The 18,525-nt window shown below is 35.3% G+C and overlaps 1 protein-coding gene across 2 annotated transcripts; it reads right to left on the minus strand.

Moving 5' to 3' along the window:
- Nucleotides 1–403: 403 nt before the first annotated feature.
- On the minus strand, nucleotides 404–18,240 carry LOC306852149 (gamma-tubulin complex component 2-like). Of its 2 annotated transcripts, XM_079388812.1 has the most exons (18): nucleotides 17,937–18,240; nucleotides 17,516–17,686; nucleotides 17,314–17,442; nucleotides 17,042–17,218; nucleotides 15,422–15,581; nucleotides 14,983–15,190; nucleotides 13,314–13,513; nucleotides 12,249–12,438; nucleotides 7,917–8,062; nucleotides 7,547–7,727; nucleotides 5,570–5,750; nucleotides 4,841–5,013; nucleotides 3,855–3,983; nucleotides 3,655–3,775; nucleotides 3,264–3,407; nucleotides 1,251–1,379; nucleotides 924–1,087; nucleotides 404–722 (listed from the first exon to the last, which is right to left on the minus strand). In XM_079388812.1, exons 2-18 carry the CDS (start codon nucleotides 17,663–17,665, stop codon nucleotides 647–649), a joined length of 2,658 nt encoding a protein of 885 aa, XP_079244938.1. In that variant the 5' UTR covers nucleotides 17,666–17,686; nucleotides 17,937–18,240; the 3' UTR covers nucleotides 404–646. The 2 variants fall into 2 exon arrangements, with proteins under 2 accessions (XP_079244938.1, XP_079244939.1); XM_079388813.1 differs by lacking the exon at nucleotides 17,516–17,686 and having other exon boundaries at nucleotides 17,937–18,009.
- Nucleotides 18,241–18,525: the final 285 nt, after the last annotated feature.

Raw genomic sequence — 18,525 nt, forward strand, 5'->3', positions numbered from 1 at the left:
CGACTTAAGACTGCTTTTGTGCTCCAGGGTCACATATAATAAATAAAAGAAAACAGATAGAATAGAAAAAGAATAGAGCAAGCTAGTGTTAAAGGCCTTTTTTTCTTTTGTTCATTGTATAATAAAAAGAAAACAAATGGAATATAAAAAAAGTGTTAGTTTTTTTTTCTAAAGAAAAAAAAGCAGTAAATGAGTGCAAGTCTAAAAAGGACAAGTTTTTTGTTTTTTGAAAGAATAGAATTAGAATAGAGAGTGCTAGAGTTCGAGGGTCAAATAAAGATGGAAGAAATGTGTTTTTAGCCGATTCCTGAAGATGGCCAAGGATTAGCGCTCCTTCTCTTGTCATTGAAAATAAGTTTGTGAAAGTAATACAGTTGTGTTTCGAATAAGAATACAGAACAGTGAACAAAGCTACATTTTTACTTTATTATATCAGATTTTTTAGTTAGGTGGAATTCATTAAATTTGTACAAGACCATTAAATACATTTCCAACAGAGAGGAGAAAATGATCAAACAAGACTTTAAGTGCTTTATGTTACAGCACGATGTAATATTACTACATATTTAAAAAAAAAAAGAGAGAGAGAGATACAAATCAGCACACTGAACACTTTAAAAACAACTGAATTTTATAATGGATGATGCTATGCAGCAGTTTTCTGGCTTCTCTCAATGGCCATTCTCTCCAATCTCTCTGTGTAGAAGCCATTGAAGTCCAGCCTATAAAAAGAAACCTGATTATTCGCAGCACCTTTGAGCAGACTGAATTTTAATGAGGGTTGTATAAGCTTTTCAAATGTACGAATTTTCAAAGGTTTGCGCTACACATTTCTATTGTTAATGCTCAGGCCAGGTTAAGTCAGTAAGCACTAATAAATGCACTGAGGGAAATTATAATCAAAGGTTCTTTTCACAACTCGCCTGTAGATGATGTTGATCATCCTGTGTTCACAGTCATTGGTGCTGTAAATGCTGAGCTTATCCAAAAGTTCCAGCAATAATGTGCTGAAGTTACTGTCAAACTTGCTGATGGTCGCCTCAAACCCAGAGTCAGACTTTAGGGCATCCACGTGCTCAGCTAGGAACTGGGATCAAGACAAAGAGATGAGATATAATGTGATTCTTATTAATTATAAAGATATAATTAGTGTTTTTTGTATTATGGTGACAGCGATTACACAGCCTGTTTTTAAAGTGCCTCTTTAGTTTTGTTATTGTAAAATAATTGATTCAATGCCAATGACTCACTTTAGAGGCCAGTCTTTTTTTCTCTGCCTCTTCTGTCCGCTCAGCCGAGGCTGAAGAGCCCTCCATAGTGCCGTGCTCGAGAGTCAGGCGCTTCATCTCACTGTCTATCATCATGCTATGAGTGAACCGCTGCAAAACAATAAAATAAACACTCCAGTATGAGCATGACTATTTAAAATACCTGCTTTCTATTTGAATATATTGTCAAACGTAATTTATTCCTGTGATTTAAAGCTAAATTTTCATCATCATTACTCCTGTCTTCAGTGTCACATGATCCTTCAGAAATAATTCTAATATGCTGATTTGCATTTCAAGAAACATGTTTTATTATCAATATTTAAAGTGCCCCTATTATGGATTTTTGAAAATGACCTTTCATGCAGTGTGGAACACAGTGAATGAAAACATTTTTAATCTGTTTTAATCTCCTTTTAATCTGAAAGTTTATAAAGTTATTTTCTCTCAAAAGAAAGAGTCGACTCTGAATCATTGTAACGAGTCATTTTTAAAACAAATCCCAATCCTTTCATATTGAAGTCAACATAAAACATTAGCATATTGTCCACCCACTTGTTGGTCTGAACGAAAATGCAAATTCATTCTTTGCCACAAATCGACCAATCACCAAAGGAGGGGTTTGGAAAAATGAATCATTAAGCGAATCGTTTGGGAGTCGTTGAGGAAATAAGGTAAAAATAAATGTATATTATAAAAAAATGAAAGTGCATGCATGCCAACCTGTTGTTGGGGACTCCCAAACCAAAATATGAACCTTTCACAACCCATTGTAGGGGCATTTTTTCAGGATTCTTTGATGAATAGAAAGATCCAAAGATCAGGATTTATATGAAATAAAAAGCTTTTGTAACATTATACCATTCAAAAGCTTATAGTCAATATAATTTTTGTTTTGGGAGAAATTATAGAAATTATAAAATACTTTTATTTAGCAAGTATATAAAATACTTATTTAGCAAGTAGCATGCTTTAAATTGATCAAAAGTGTTGATAAAGACATTTATAATGTTACAAAAGATTTCTATTTCAGATAAATGCTGTTCTTTCTTTCTGAAAATTCTATTTATCAAAGAAACCTGAAAAAAAATCTACTCCGCTGTTTAACAATAGTAAGAATAATAAATGTTTTTTTGAGGAGGAAATCAGAATATTAGAATGATTTCTGAAGGATCATGTGACTGAAGTCATGATGCTAAAAAAATCAGCTTTGAAATCACAATTTGGAATAAATTACATTTTAAAATACGTTAAAATAGAAAACACTTATTTTAAATAATAAACATATTTCAAATTTGTACTGTTTTTGCTGTACTTTGGATCAAATAATTTCAGGCTAAGTGAGCAGAATTCTGTTTCAGAATTCAGAAGAGAATTCTTTAAAAAAAACATAAATCTTATTGTTCAAAAACTTTTGACTGGTAACGTAATTAAATATAAAAAAAATATATAAAAATGTTATATATATATATATATATATATATATATACACACACACACACAGTATATACTTTACACTACTGTTTGGGGCCAGTAAAGTTTGAAAGAGATAGATATATATATATATATCTAGGATGCATTAAACTTAAGTAAAAAAAAAAAAGAAATTAAAAGACATTCATATTTTTATTTCAAATGAATGCTGTTCTTTTGAACTTTGTATTCAAAGAATTAACAAAATATAACAACTGTTTTCAGCATTGATAATAATAAATACTTCTTGAGCAGCACATTAACATATTAGAATGATTTCTGAAGGATCATGTGACACTGAAGACTGGAGTAATGAATGCTGAAAATGTAGCTTTACCGTCACAGGAATAAATTACATTCAAATAGAACGTGGTTTACAATATTACTGTTTTTGCTGTATTTTTGAGCAAATAAATGCATCCTAAGTGATCATAAGAGACCTCAAAACATTTAAAAAAAAATTCATACCGACCCTAAAAAAAAGCAATTGAAAATTGTTTTTCTCAATGTCTGTATTTTTACCTGCATGCAGTTGGTGAACATAACACAGACAGACATGAGCTTGGAGAAGATGCGGAGCAGCTCAGGGTTGGTGAGCATACAGTCCTTCAGACAGTTATCCAGAAAGCTGGTGTGATGGCACAGCACATCATCAATGTTGGAAGCCTAAAAAAAGACAATCAAATTAAGTATTAGGTAAATATAATTAGGTAAATTCACTTATTAACTGGTAAAATCACTGGATACATGTACGTGGAAATGTTATGCTTGTAACAAGTTGTTAAGCCAGAAAGAAACAAGATAAATCGGACTTAAATCCGATTAAATATATTATATAAAATTAACTGCTTGTTTTGAAGTCATGAGCATTAATTATTAAGAATAAAGCAGATTTTTTATTTCATTGACTTACAGATTTAAGGTTGTTCTCCATGATGTGCCATGTGGGCTCATTAACCTCAAACATCATGTAGTACTGAATGTTCTGCACAAAGTTGAGCATCCGTTGTCTTAATGCAAAAGCAGCAGCAAACCTACAATATGCAAGAGCTACTTAAAAGATGTTCACTTGAAGATACACAATCCAAGGTCAAAATACATATTTAGTCTCACCATTTAGCAGAGTGCAGTGAATATTGCTTAGCTGCTTTATTGCTGATCCACACATTACAGAGCAGCCTCTCTACATGCTTGCAGTAGAACATGTGCCTGAAGAGCATCTGGTATCTTGTCAGGGCTTTTCTGTACAACAGAACTTTGTGTTAAAGGAGTAGTTCATTTCTGCGTTTAACGACATTTGAATGACATTTGGAAATGTGTGACATTTCCAATAATGCAGTGTGTAACGTGCGACATTTCCAAAAATGTAGTGTGTAACGTGCAACATTTACAAAAATAAAGTCTGTAACATGCAACATTTCCATTAGTGTAGTGTGTAAAGTGCGACATTTCCAATAACAAAGTCTGTAACGTGCAACATTTCCAATAGCGTAGCATGTAACGAGGAAAATTTCCAATAGTAGTGTAGTGTGTAAAGTGTGATATTTCCAATAACAAAGTCTGTAAAGTCCAGTAGAGCTGTGTGTAACATGCAACATTTCCAATATCGTAGTGTTACGTGACATTTCCAATTACAAAGTTTGTAGCGTGCGATATTTCCTATAGCATTGCATATAACGATCAACATTTCCAGTAACGCAGTGCGTAATGTCCGACATTTCCAACAATGTAATGTGGGACATTTCCAATTGCGTAGTGTGTAATGTGCATCATTTCAAATAACGTAATGTGCAACAATTCCAATAGCGTAATGTGTGACATTTCCAATAGTGGTGTCATGTGCAACATTTTCGATCATGCAGTGTATAATGTGCAACATTTTCAAAAGGATGGATTCCTATTTAAATGACATCTCTCGCTGAAAATTCATCAAACAACACTAAATGTAACTGCACCTTAAGTGCATGGAATACAGGGTTGGAACAACACGAATGAAGGTCAGTTAAATGACAACAAAACCATTTCTTTAAGAAGCACGGGGCTATAGTTACAAGCTGCTTGAAATAAAAGCTATACTGTCATACAGAAAAGCTGTGTACCGGTTGATTATGAGAGAAAGTGGCCACTTGACGATGTAGTCGAAAGAGAAAGCCTCCAGGCCGCTAAGTGACACTTCTGTGGGCTCTGCATTAATGATGGCTTTCTCTTGCTTGGTGTCTATAGCGAGGACACGCAACAGCTGGGTGATGACATCATGGGGCATCAGGTCAATCTGTGAAAAGGATAATAATGTTAAATAAAGCAATTTCAGTGATGACCTGTTGCCTGTTTTTGAGCTGCACAGAATTTTCCATTCCTTAAGAAGGCTCTTAGCCACCTTCCAAATGATACAACCATTTAGATGGGTGACTGTAGCCATTTTCACATACAAAATTTCCATTTTCATTTTCAAAAAAAAAAAACATGCTTCATGAAACTTCTTATTATAATATCCATCTTATTATTTCACGCAATTGTGCAGCCCTAGCTTCTTATCATGTCATCTCCCCTTATAACATCCAGAGTGGACAGACAAATTGCTTTTTGCTGAAATCTTATCACATCACTTCTGATTAGGGCACGCTGTAAGTGCAGAATAACTGGTGTATCGGTGTAAAATTACCTGTCTTTAGGCAAAAGATGAAACTGAACAACAGTTTGTTTTTCATTTGGATTTCTACTACAAAAGCAATTGCTCAATCTAGACTTATGCAGAATACACAAAAATTCTCTACATAATACAAAGTGCAACTGTTAAAGTAATTGTTGAGAAGACACGAGCATTTGACCTTTAAATCATCTTTAAAGGGGTCTGTGTTGGCAGTGCTCATTCTCAGGGCCAGCTCCAGCAGAGCCTCCAGCCGTGGAGGAATGATATCATCAACTGGCTTCTTCAGTTCTTCCTCCGTCAGGTCCATAAAATGCACGAAAAAGTCTCCTTTATCCATCAAGAAGTAATGTTTGATTGACCTGTACCATAAAATGTAAGAAATGAGGTGATATTGACATATTGAAAATACCAAATAATCTTTAGGGTTATACTTTGGGTTTTGGAAACAGATGACACTGTGATGCAGCTACACCAGAATATGTGTGGTTTATTCATGTTGATCAATGTTTATGCAAATAATTGTCTAAATTAAAGGAATAGTTCACCCAAAAATGAAAATTTGCAAAAAAATTACTTAACCTCGGGTCATCAAATGTATAGATGATTTAGTTTCTTCATCGGAACGGATTTGGAGAAATTTACATTTATAGTTATTAATTTGGCAGATGCTTTTATCCAGAGTGACTAACAATTTAGCATTTCATCCTCTGCAGTGAATGAATGCTGTCAGAATAATAGTCCAAACAGCTGATAAAACATCACAGTAATACACACGACTACCGTCAATTAATGCAATTAATGTCTTGTAAAGTGAAGATCTATGTTTGTTTAAAACAAATCCATTATTAAGGCGTTTTAACTTTAAATACTTGCTTCTGGCCAAAATACAAGTTTATAATCCATACGCTTCCCTAAAGTGAAAGAGTCCATTCCCCGTTGTCCTCTTTCATCAAAATCCACTAACACATTTATTTAGATTTTTAGTTTACACATTTATTTAGACATATTTATTAACTGTTTTGGATCATTTTCAACAGTGCTCAATGCGTGTTTCAGACAAGATGATCAATATTATGAATAGAAACCTTTTAGGCAGTAACAAGTTTGAAGTTAGAAGCATGTTAGAATCTCAAATTAACATATCTTAACTATGATTTTATTTATTACAAACGTGACTGGGTGAGCCTTTAAATCTGTTCATCATATAAAGTAATCGTGTCTCTTCAGAAGATTTGGGAAGGGGGGAAAGGGAAAAAGGGAAAGGGAAGTGGTGTGTGGCCAAGTATGGTGACCCATACTCGGAATTTGTGCTCTGCATTTAACCCATCCAAGTTTAACCCATCTCACCTTAATCGTGATATTGAGGGTGGAGAGAGTGTTGGTTATTCACTCACCCACCTACAATCCCTGCCAGACCTGAGACTCGAACCCACGACCTTCAGGTTACAAGTCCAACTCTCTATCCATTAGGCCACGACTGCCCCTTATAATGAGTTAATTTGGATTAACTCATTCGATTCATATGGACTATGTATACTATGTCTTTACAATCCTTGAAAATTGTCAAATTTTGATTACATGGAATTTTGATTATGTTTTGAACATAAATGAATGTCTTGCATTTGGAATGACATGAGGGTGAGAAAATGATGCAAAAAGTTCAAATAAACACCCATGGCCTGCTGCAGTACTAACAAGAAGTCATGATCCTAACCTTTATCTCCAGATGGAAATCTCAGTTGGCCAGACAGTGATTCATCTTTTCTGAATCATTAAAGTATTGGTGTCTGAAACATTGTGAGTTTTCAAATGCTTAGTTTAAATGTGCTACAAATGAAGAATGCTCAAACGGCTGTTAAGAAAAAAGTATTCCGCATTCTCATTGAGTCCAGAATGGTTACCATGTTATGTGTTGTGTACCATGTTATGTTATGTATTTGGCACCTCTGCACTACGCTATTGGTAATTAGGCCTTTATTTTAACATTTATTTGTTCCTAATAACAAAATCTTTTGGGAAAGCTGACTTTTGATTTCCTGTTCACTAGGGTCTAAATACATTTAAAAAGTGTGTATTGTTAAAAACGCTTGACTTGATTTGACATGACTGTAGGAAACACTGCCAGAAAATACAATTTCAAACCTTCAAGTTTTACCTCAGGCGTGAAACAAGCTCCTTTTCCTCCATCAGGAAATCAAGCAGAACCTTACTGGCGTAGTAATATGCTTTTTCGATCTGCTCCACATACGCTCTCTCTTTAAGCGTGTAGAGAACCTCTTTGGCATCTGGACAGGTTACATCACGCCCGCACTCTCGCACAACATTCAAATACTTGCCTGAAATGAGAGAGAAGTTAGGACTGGTTATGAAAATTAAGCATTTAGACACTCTTTCCAGCTGGCATTTTAATCATTAGAATTTGAACATTTTTACCATTGACAGCTGCCTTCTATTGATGCCTAAAATGTTGTCTAATAATTAGATTCTGAACCTGAGCTAATGTTTCATAAATGAAAATATCTCACCTGTGTTTAATATCTTATCTGCCATTTTTTGAAGGAATGATGGGATCCTGTGCTGGACGATAGTGTATCTCTGATCCCAGTATTTGTCATTATAATCCTCTTGGATCTTCTCTTTTTGCAGCTCATGCTCCTCAACCATGAATTCACTATTTAAAAAAAACATTACTTGATGAAGAATTTTACACACACACAAATACATCTACAGTTGGGCAAAAAAGTATTTAGTCAGCCACCAATTGTGCAAGTTCTCCCACTTAAAAAGATGAGAGAGGCCTGTAATTTTCATCATAGGTACACTTCAACTATGAGAGACCGAATGGGGGGGAAAGAATCCAGGAAATCACATCGTCTGATTTTTAAAGAATTTATTTGCAAATTATCGTGGAAAATAAGTATTTGGTCAATAACAAAAGTTCATCTCAATACTTTGTTATATGGGCAGCGCTTCATAGTACGAATGGACAATTACCCAAAACATACAGCAAAAGCAACCCAGAGTTTTTGAAGGTAAGAAAGAATATTCTGCAATGGCCAAGTCAATCTCCTGATTTCAACTCGATTGGGCATGCATTTCACTTGCTGAAAACAAAACTAAAGGCAGAAAGACCCACAAACAAACAAAAACTGAAGTCAGCTGCAGTAAAGGCCTGGCAAAGCAGCATAAAGCAGGAAACCCAGTGTCTGGTGATGTCCATGAGTTCCAGAATTAAAACAGTCATTGCCTGCAAAGGATTCTCAACAAAATATATAAAAATGAACATTTTATTTAAGATTATATTTATTTCTCCAATTACATTTGAGCCCCTGAAAATGGGGTGGAGTGTGTATAAAAATGGTTGTAATTCCTAAGCATGTTATATTTTTGGTCATCCCCTTAAATTAAAGCTTAAAGTGTATACAGTCCCCTCCAAAAGTATTGGAACAGTAAAGACAAAATTGCTCTGTTGGCTGTGGAGTCGAGACATTTGCAAATATGATTAAAAGCTGAATATGAGACAAAACTACAGAATATCATATTTTATTATTAGCCATTTCAAAACATACATGTTTTACCAAATAAAAAGAACAGCACTTTTAGAGTTCATCCCACTCATTGATGTGAGCATAAGTATTGGGACAGTTGAACAAAAGGCAGATATAAAAGATTAAAAGCTATTATTTAGTTGCAGATCCCTTGCGCACAATCACAGCAGTGAGTCTGTGACCCATAGACATCAACAGACTCTCGGTCTCATCCTTTGAAATACTTTTCCCAGCCTTTAATGCAGCCAATTCCAATTGTTGCTTGTTTTGGGGAGTTTCTGCCTTTACTCTCCTCTTCAGCTGGTGAAATTCATGTTCAATCGGATTTAAATCTGGAGATTGACTTGGGCAATCTAAGACTTTCCATTTCTCCTTATAAATTCCTTGACTGAACTGGCAGGGTGTTTTGGGTCATTGTCCTGATGCAATCTGAAGCACTTCCCAATGAATCTGGTGACATTTTCTTGAATATTGGTAGGCAAGATCTACCCTTCCAAATTCATTCTCCTACTGTCATCATACATTAAGTCATCGGTAATGTATGTTATATATATATATATATATATATATATATATATATATATATATATATATATATATATATATATATATATATATATATATATACCTGTGCACCCCACAATCAGCCAAAGTCTAAGTAGCAACATGGGCAAAACCAAAGAGCTGTCAAAAGACACAAGAGGCAAAATTGTAGACCTTCACAAAGCTGGAAAGGGCTACGGGGCAATTGCGAAGCAGCTTGGTGAAAAAAGAACAACTGTTGGAGCAATTGTCAGAAAATGGAAGAGGCTAATGATGACTGTCAATGTCCCTCGGACTGGGGCCCCACGGAAGATCTCTCCTCGTGGGGTATCAATGATGCTAAGAATGGTGAAGAATCAGCCCAGAACTACACGGGAGGAGCTGGTCAATGCCGTGAAGAGAGCTGGGACCATCGTTTCCAAGGCTACTATCAGTAATACACTAAGACGTCATGGTTTAAAATCTTGCATCGCACGGAAGGTTCCCCTGCTTAAGTCAGCCCATGTCCAGGCCCGTCTGAAGTTTGCCAGGGACCATCTGGATGATCCAGAGGAGTCATGGGAGAAAGTCCTGTGGTCAGATGAGACCAAAGTAGAACTTTTTGATCTTAACTCCATTCGCCGTGTTTGGAGGAAGAAGAATGATGAGTATCATCCCAATAATACCATACCTACAGTGAAGCATGGGGCTGGAAGCATCATGCTCTGGGGGTGTTTTTCTGCACAGGGGACAGGACGACTGCACTGTATTAAGGAGAGGATGAACGGGGCCATGTATTGTGACATATTGGGCAAAAACCTCCTTCCCTCAGTCAGAGCATTAAAGATGGGTCATGGCTGGGTCTTCCAACATGACAATGACCCAAAGCACACAGCCAGGAAAACCAAGGAGTGGCTCCATAAGAAGCATATCAAGGTTCTGGAGTGGCCTAGCCAGTCTCCAGACCTAAATCCAATAGAAAATCTTTGGAGGGAGCTGAAACTCAGTGTTGCTCAGCAACAGCCCCGAAACCTGACAGATCTAGAGAAGATCTGTATGGAGGAGTGGGCCAAAATCCCTCCTGCAGGGTGTGCAAACCTGGTGAAGAACTACAGGAACCGTTTGACCTCTGTAATTGTTAACAAAGGCTTCTGTACCAAATATAAAATTTTTTTGACTCCAGTGATCAAATACTTATTTGACACAGTAATTCACAAATAAATTGTTAAAAAATCATACAATGTGATTTCCGGATTTTTATTTTTAGATTCTGTCTCTCACAGTGGAAATGCACCTATGCTGAAAATTGTAGACCCCTCCATGATTTCCAAGTAAGAGAACTTGCAAAATCACAGGGTGATCAAATACTTATTGACCTCACTGTATATACACATACACGCATACATATACATACACACGCACACACACACATATATATGTATGTGTGTGTGACCATATATATATATATATATATATATATATATATATATATATATATATATATATATATATATATATATATATATATATATATATTAGTGGTGTCAAAATTAGCGCGTTAACGCATGCTATTAATTATTTTCAGATTAACGCGTTAAAAATATTTAATGCAATTAACGTAGGGGCGGGGCTAGGGTTGGCCACCCCATTCGCAACTGCTGCCTCTGTCTCCTTTTTTCTTGCAAAGGATTGCGTTTATTTAGATGCAGAATGTCTTTATGACCACATGAAACGGGAGAAGTTTCAGACACGTGCTCTATACGTCGCCTCCACGCCAGACGCGAGTCAAACAAGCGCGTAAAAGATACTGTGCTCGTAGCGCGCACTCTTCAAATACACGCACAAAGGTGCCGGTGCGCGCTGTAGCCTATATCATTTCATATCATACAGAGAAAAAAACTACGTGCATGCAATGTCGTAGTTATGCCGTCAGTTAAGGCATGAAGTTACCAAAAAGGCGATTAAAGCTGATTAATCACAATTAATTATAATATATATATAGTTTTTTTTAACGTCTCTTAAGCTCATCAAGGCTGTATTTATATGATAAAAAATACAGAAAAAAAAAAACAGTGAAATATTGCAATGTTGCAATTTCTAATATTGGTTTCGTATTTTAACATACTTTAAAATTTAATTCATTTCTGTGATGCAGTGCAGAATTTTCATCAGCCATTAATACTAGTTTTTACTATCACTTTTTATCCATTTAACAATATAATAATAAAATAAAAGTATTAATTTCTTTAAAAAAGTAAAAGAAAGAAAAAATGTACTGTCCCCAAACTTTTGAATAGTAGTGTATGTTGTAACAAAAAAATTATATTTTGAATAAACACAGTTCTTTTTAACTTTTCATTTATCCAAAAATCCTAAACAAATTATCACAGGTCCCAAAACATATTGCGCAGCTCAACTGTTTCCAACACTGATTATAAATCAGCATACTAGAATGATTTCTGAAGGATCATGTGACACTGAAGACTGGAGCAGCCTTGATAAGCATAAGAAACTTTGTTAAAAATATTAAAAATCTAACTGATATGAAAAATCTAACTGATAACTGATGTGTGTGTATATATATATATATATATATATATAACGAAATATAAATTAAATACAAATTACTCTGTTTCTGGAAATACTCAATATCTTATGTATATAATATGTTTAAGAGTAATTCATACTGAAAAGCAAAATATATTATTAACAAAGGCTTAAATTTAATTTAAAAAACATTCACAAGAGGATACCGAATGGCTCAATGGGTCTGGAGTCACATTCTACCTGTATGGGTCTTTAATGATGCCCCTATAGACCCACTTCTCAAGTATTTCAAAGTAGGGGACGCTGGCTGCTTTGGTCAGATAGAGGCAAAGCTCTTGAGCCTGGCTGTCTCCGGTGTAATTGAAGGTACGATCGTGAAGCAGGCTGAGGGTCGAGCCGCCCATACACTCACCCTTGTCAACAGAAGTGGCTACATGAAAGAGACCAAGGAGAAAGTGCATTAGCATGAGCATGTCAACAGTGTTGGCACTACATGCGGTTGAAGTGAACCCCCCGAAACAGGATTTCTACCAAGGCCCCTTTTAGAAATACAAATGTTTGCTTTGGCGCTGACTCTGTGTCAACAGTAAAACATGCTAGAAACATGCCAGCATTGCATTAAAACATGCTAGAAATATGCTAACACCATGATAAATCATACTAGCAACATGCTGAATCAAACTAGCAACAACGTTAAAATGTTAATGTACTACAGTATGCTAAGTAACAACATTAAAACATTCTACAACCTGTTAGAAACTTCCTAAAACATGCTGCCACCATGCTAAAACATGACAGAAACATGTTAACAATTTTGCAACATTCCAAAACATTTTAGTTTTAGTAACATGCTAATTCATCCTAACATTGTGCAAAAACGTGTTAATAATAAATGATATTTGCTAGAGTCACATTAAAACATGCTGGAGACATTAGCAACCAGCTAACAATGTGACAAAACATGGTCAAAACCTGCTAAATCATGATAAACCCTAAACAAAATCTTAAATCATGCCATCAATGCCTAGATATCTATCTAGAAGCTTTTAATATTACATCTGTGTAACCATCAGTGAAACTTTAAAATCTTAATTAAACTTTCAGATAAGGCTTTGTAAAGCCAATTTGTAACTAATAAAGGTAAAGAATTAAAAACTAGCTATCAATGATCATGAAAAATATACTTTGACTTGTATATTTGTTTTCCTGCAAAAACTGTAAAAATTAACTTATTACTCCTGTTGACACTTCTAAAATACTAAGTGCTATTCTTTTAACAGAAACCACATGTGTTGAGAGCTTTACCGATGGAGGCCAGGATTTCCATGGTGCGCATGGTGGGCTGTATGTAGAACCAGAGCTTCTGCAGAGAGAGCGTGCCCTGTCTGTGGAGATGCTCCAGCTGTGTCACCAGGATGATATATTCCTTCATCAGAGTCCTCATGGCTGCAGTCAAGGCATGATTCACCTGACCGTACTCAAACGAGGACTTTTCTTCTGTGAAGCTGGACATGGAATATGCAAATTAATTGCAAGTAGTTTATATGAGTCTCAGATGACGTGAGCAAGCCATGCCAAATTTGAACATGAAATATCAATGCTTTTCATAAAATTATTTGAAGGAGTCATATGATGATGATAAAAATAACGTTATTTTATGTATTTGGTATAATGCAATGTGTTTACGCGGTTTAAAGTTCATAAAACACTTTTTTTTGCATACTGTACATTATTGTTGCTCCTCTCTGCCCTACTTTTCTGAAACGCGTAGATTTTTACAAATCTCATCGTTCTGAAATACGAGGTGTCCTCTGATTGGCCAGCTATCCAGTGCGTTGTGATTGGCCGAATACCTCAAGCATGTGATGGAAATGTTACACCCCTTACCATATTCAAAAACACACAGCGTCTCCACGAAATGACGGTGGCGACAACAATACCACAGTGAAAGTAAAAGTCTCTTTGGGTTTGAGACTTTAGTCTTTGCAATTTTACGGATCTTATATATGCACGAACAGCTTATAACACTCCAAATACAGAGCAAAACTTGAAATCGCATCGTATGACCCCTTTTATAAAAGCCCTCTGACATTATTAACAAAACTGATTTAATACTGCAATCAGGAATTAACACCGCCGAACCACCAGATGCAGGTGAAAAATCGACCGCGGCAGGTTACACATATCAAATCATTAGCCAATTTGGCAGGCTACACATTGCTTATTTGTATGCGTGTACATACACTAGCTAAAAGCTCCACTCATCTTCAGTCTGTTAAACATTAAGCATTTTAACTTAATTTCCGTATATGTGACCCTGGTCCACAAAACCGAAATTGAGATTCATACATCACCTGAAAGCTGAATAAATAAGTTTTCCATTGATGTACGGTTTGTTAGGACAATATTTGGCAGAAATACAACTATTTGAAAATCTGGAATCTGAGGGTGCAAAAAAATATAAATATTGAGAAAATCATCTTTAAAGTTGTCTAACGAAGTTCTTAGCAATGAATATTACTAATCAAAAATTTAATTTTAATGTACTTACGGTAGGAAATTTACAAACTATCTTCATGGAACATGATCTTTACTTAATATCCTAATGATTTCTGGCATAAAAGAAAAATGGATAATTTTGACCCATACAATGTATTTTTGGTTATTGCTATAAATATACCCCAGCGACTTAAGACTGGTTTTGTGTTCCAGGGTCACATATGGAAAAATGCTTCCGTAATTATAATTGTTTGTTGTTGTTTAATTTTATTTTTACGGTATCCGCAAACAAGTAATAAAACAGATATATAAAATGTGATTTTGATAATCTGGATTATCTCTGAAATTCTGAAAGGTTGAACTAAAACTTAAAGATTTTAGAATCCAAAGTGGCTGGTGAGTTAAAATCTTAATTTCAAACTTTGATAATGTAAACACGTGACTAATATTAATACTAAACATATTGTTCACTGACCGTGTGATAGTGGAGTAAAAAGATGCGACTGGTAATATCCGGCTGACCAGCTCTTTGATGGACATGTCAAGAGAAGGATCAACTATGAAGGAGCGGCTCTGTCTACCGAGCACAGGCTGAGCTGTGATGTCTCTCCCATCCACACCAATCAGCACATACAGCAGGTCCTCCACCAGAGCTTGTTCCTGTGCAGCCAGCGGCATTGTACCTGTAAATACACGTTAAAGTCACCATCAAATCAAAACTGACCAATTTGATTTTTTATGTAATTTTACAGTGTTTAATATAAATTATTTGTCCATGCAAATCTACTTAATGCACATGACACAAAGTATTGGTGTTTCTTCATCACCTCTCATCAAATTAAATAACTTGCTTTACCTCTGTGACAATTCCCTACTCATCAAACGCTCTGATTTTGGAAAGCCATGTCACATACCAATAGCCACCACAGGATCTCCCACTGGGGTGGGGCTAGTGATGAAATCCCCAATCAGTGCAGGCCGGTCATACACCCAGTTGGGAAATACAGGGTTCGGCTGAGTTAGGTTCTTCTTGTTATGTCGGTCTCTCAGCATTTTACGGATGACCTCAGAAGACTGTAAGGGAAAATGAAATCATCGTAAACTCATGCAATATACAGAATTCAGAATTGGCTTACTGAATCATGTTTATTAAAGAGATAGTTCACCTAAAAATTTAATTTCTGTCATCATTTACTCACTCTCAAGTAGTTCCAAACCTGTTCCAAACCTTGTGCTGAACACAAAGGAAGATATTTTGAAAAAAGTTTGTAACCAGGCTGTTTTGGGGCACCATTGACTTCCATAGTAGGAAAAAAAAAATCTTTGGAAGTCAATGGTGCCCCAAAACAGCCTGGTTACAAACTTCCTGTAGTTTGGAATTACTTGAGGGTGAGTAAATGACAGAATTTTCATTTTTGGGTGAACTATCCCTTTAATGAATGCAAAAAAACAACAGTGTACACTGTGTTACAAATTATTTTGCAAGTGACATTTTAGTAGGATTTCGGTAAAATAAACATTCAGATTCTAGATTTTTTTCCCCCCAAAGAATGTGTTTGCTTGTTTTTCATATCTTTTCAGATTACTATTATCAATATCAGATGGGTTTGTTATATATTTTGCCAGGTCTTCTTAGGTAAATGAAAAACCTACTTAGAGAGGTTGTTCTTCATTATTAGGCAAGTCACAGTTCTCATGCAAATACGGGGAGGAAGAAAGATCTTTCTGAAGACGAAATGCATGGAAGTCTTGTGAAAGGCACTGAAGGATCTAAGGATTCTTTGTAGCATCATGTGTGTGTTGCTTCAAGAAAGCAACCATACATTTGTGTTATGCTGTTTTACTTTCCTTTCTATTAATTTATTATTCATTCTTATATAATAATTTTATTATTCAATTTAATCGTATAATCATTAAAACTCATTAAAATTTACATACTCATTTTATTGATTCATTTATTGATTATCTAGCATGAAGGCATGATCTATTCTAAGCATTGGAAGAAGTCCACACACACAAAAAAAAATCATTTTGATGATTGTAATATTCTGAAAAAATATAATTTTATAAAATGTAAAAAGAAAAAAATGCTTTTTTTTAGGTTTTGCTTGGGTTTTCCCTATCCCTTTCAATTACTAAATTAAACTGAGGACTAACAGTGGCATCACTTTTAGTCATCACATTGGCACACCACATTGGGACAAACAATGCTGTGCATAAAGGGAAGTAAATATTGTAATAGCATTCCACTCACAACAAGGGTGTTCCCTACATTTTAAGATTCATTTTTAACAGTTGCTTAAGGCAAACCAGACCTGTGATCACTTTTGTGCTTTTCCCTTTGAGTATGATGTATTTGTAATTGGTATACTGTCACTAGTTGTCTTTGTTTGTACTAACTGCCTAGGGACTATGGATGTAAATTAGTTATGTTGCTATAAATATTTAAATTTTGTATTTCATATCGATGTTGATCAATGTGCACTCTCCCTATTAAATAAAGAGATTAATATCACTTTGTTTCCTCATGCTACCTGAGGCACATTGGAGCTGGCCGTGACATTTCCCAGCTTTTTCCGCAATTCCTCCAGGTCTTGCATGGACATTTTGCTGCTGGTTGCAGGAACGCTGTACGACGTGGTGGTGCTGGATGCTGCATTTGCAGACATTTCTGATCTCTCCTTTGCATTCTGCTGCAGGAACTTCAAAGTCTGAAGAACACAAGCAAAAGGAAAAAATTAAGACACTGACAAATGCATGAGTTTAGGGGGGTAATTATGTGAATAATGAGTTTCGTTAAACCTACCTCTTTATCCTCAGTGAGTTTGGAAAGCAGATACACCAGTGGATCGAGGTTGCGTACATTCTTTGACTTCAATTCGTCATATTTCCTCAAGAAGTCTTCAGGAGTTTTGGAGTGTTCTGCCATTTTGACCTGCAAGACATGATAAATTAGGCTCCTGCATTCACAATGCATGCAAAAGATGAAACACATAATTCACATTCACCTTAGAACTGTGTGCAGATACTGTAGTGGTCACATAAGCAGTCCTGTTCTTCTGCAGTAAATCAATATAAACCTCAGCACCATCTCCTCCTCGGACATTAAGAAGCCCGAGAAGTTCATTAACATCATGATGAATCCTGAATTCACTCATGACTTCAGATGAAATCAGAAGCTGAAATCATTGAGAAACGAGAGCAAGCTCCATGAATCAATAAATACATCAGCTACACAAACGACACTAGATCTAGAGCACATCATTTGCTGATAAATAAACGCCAAAACCATGAAAAAGTGAAAATTAATACACGGGGGTTTGTTATTGTTTATGTATATATACGTACAGCTAGCCATTGCGTTTACACATGTTGCATGATAAAATAAAACCTCTTGTTTACCTATAATTATAGAATATGTTATTTTACCTCATAGAAGTCTAATTATAATAATCCGTCTGAATAACACCTTCGGCATCTGTTGATAAACACTAGGGAAACTGACAACAGCAAAATAGCAGGAAGTCAGAAACTGTACATTTGTAAAAGTCCCCCAAAAGGCTTATTTTTCAAAATAAACGCCTTCCCTCCGAACCGCGTCCTACTAATATAAAAGACGATCTGTTTTTGTTACAAATATATATAGAAATAAAGATTTATACATTTTAAAAAGCATAACAATTATACAATCAACACGTATTTTTATATTGTTTTTTAAAAATTTGTAAAATGTTTTGATTTAGATTTGTTTAATAACAATACTACTACTAGGTTACTCCTACTACTACTAATAGTAGTTAATAATACAATAATGATGATGATTATTATTAGGCTATTATGTAAAACAATTAGTTAAATGAACACACCATGGGCCAGTTGCATAAACTTAGCCTCTAAGGAACCAAAATACAACTATGAAACACGACATCCTAGAAATCCCACTGCTAATGTTCAATTTGAACTTCCAATTTTTACCTCAATTGCCTCGGAGCCTACAGACTGTCAGTTCAATCAATCA

The sequence above is a fragment of the Barbus barbus genome (assembly GCF_936440315.1).
Source record: "Barbus barbus genome assembly, chromosome: 32".
NCBI classification, from domain to species: domain Eukaryota; kingdom Metazoa; phylum Chordata; class Actinopteri; order Cypriniformes; family Cyprinidae; genus Barbus; species Barbus barbus.

Bases quoted from the DNA above. Each gene is read 5' to 3' on its own strand.
- LOC306852149 (XM_079388812.1), bottom strand. From the start codon at position 17,665: ATGAGTGAATTCAGGATTCATCATGATGTTAATGAACTTCTCGGGCTT. The intron at 3,408-3,654 runs GTAAGTCAATGA...GTCTTTTTTTAG, and splicing joins TGGAGAACAACCTTAAATCT to GCTTCCAACATTGATGATGT. The intron at 1,088-1,250 runs GTGAGTCATTGG...TCTTGATCCCAG, and splicing joins AAAAAAGACTGGCCTCTAAA to TTCCTAGCTGAGCACGTGGA.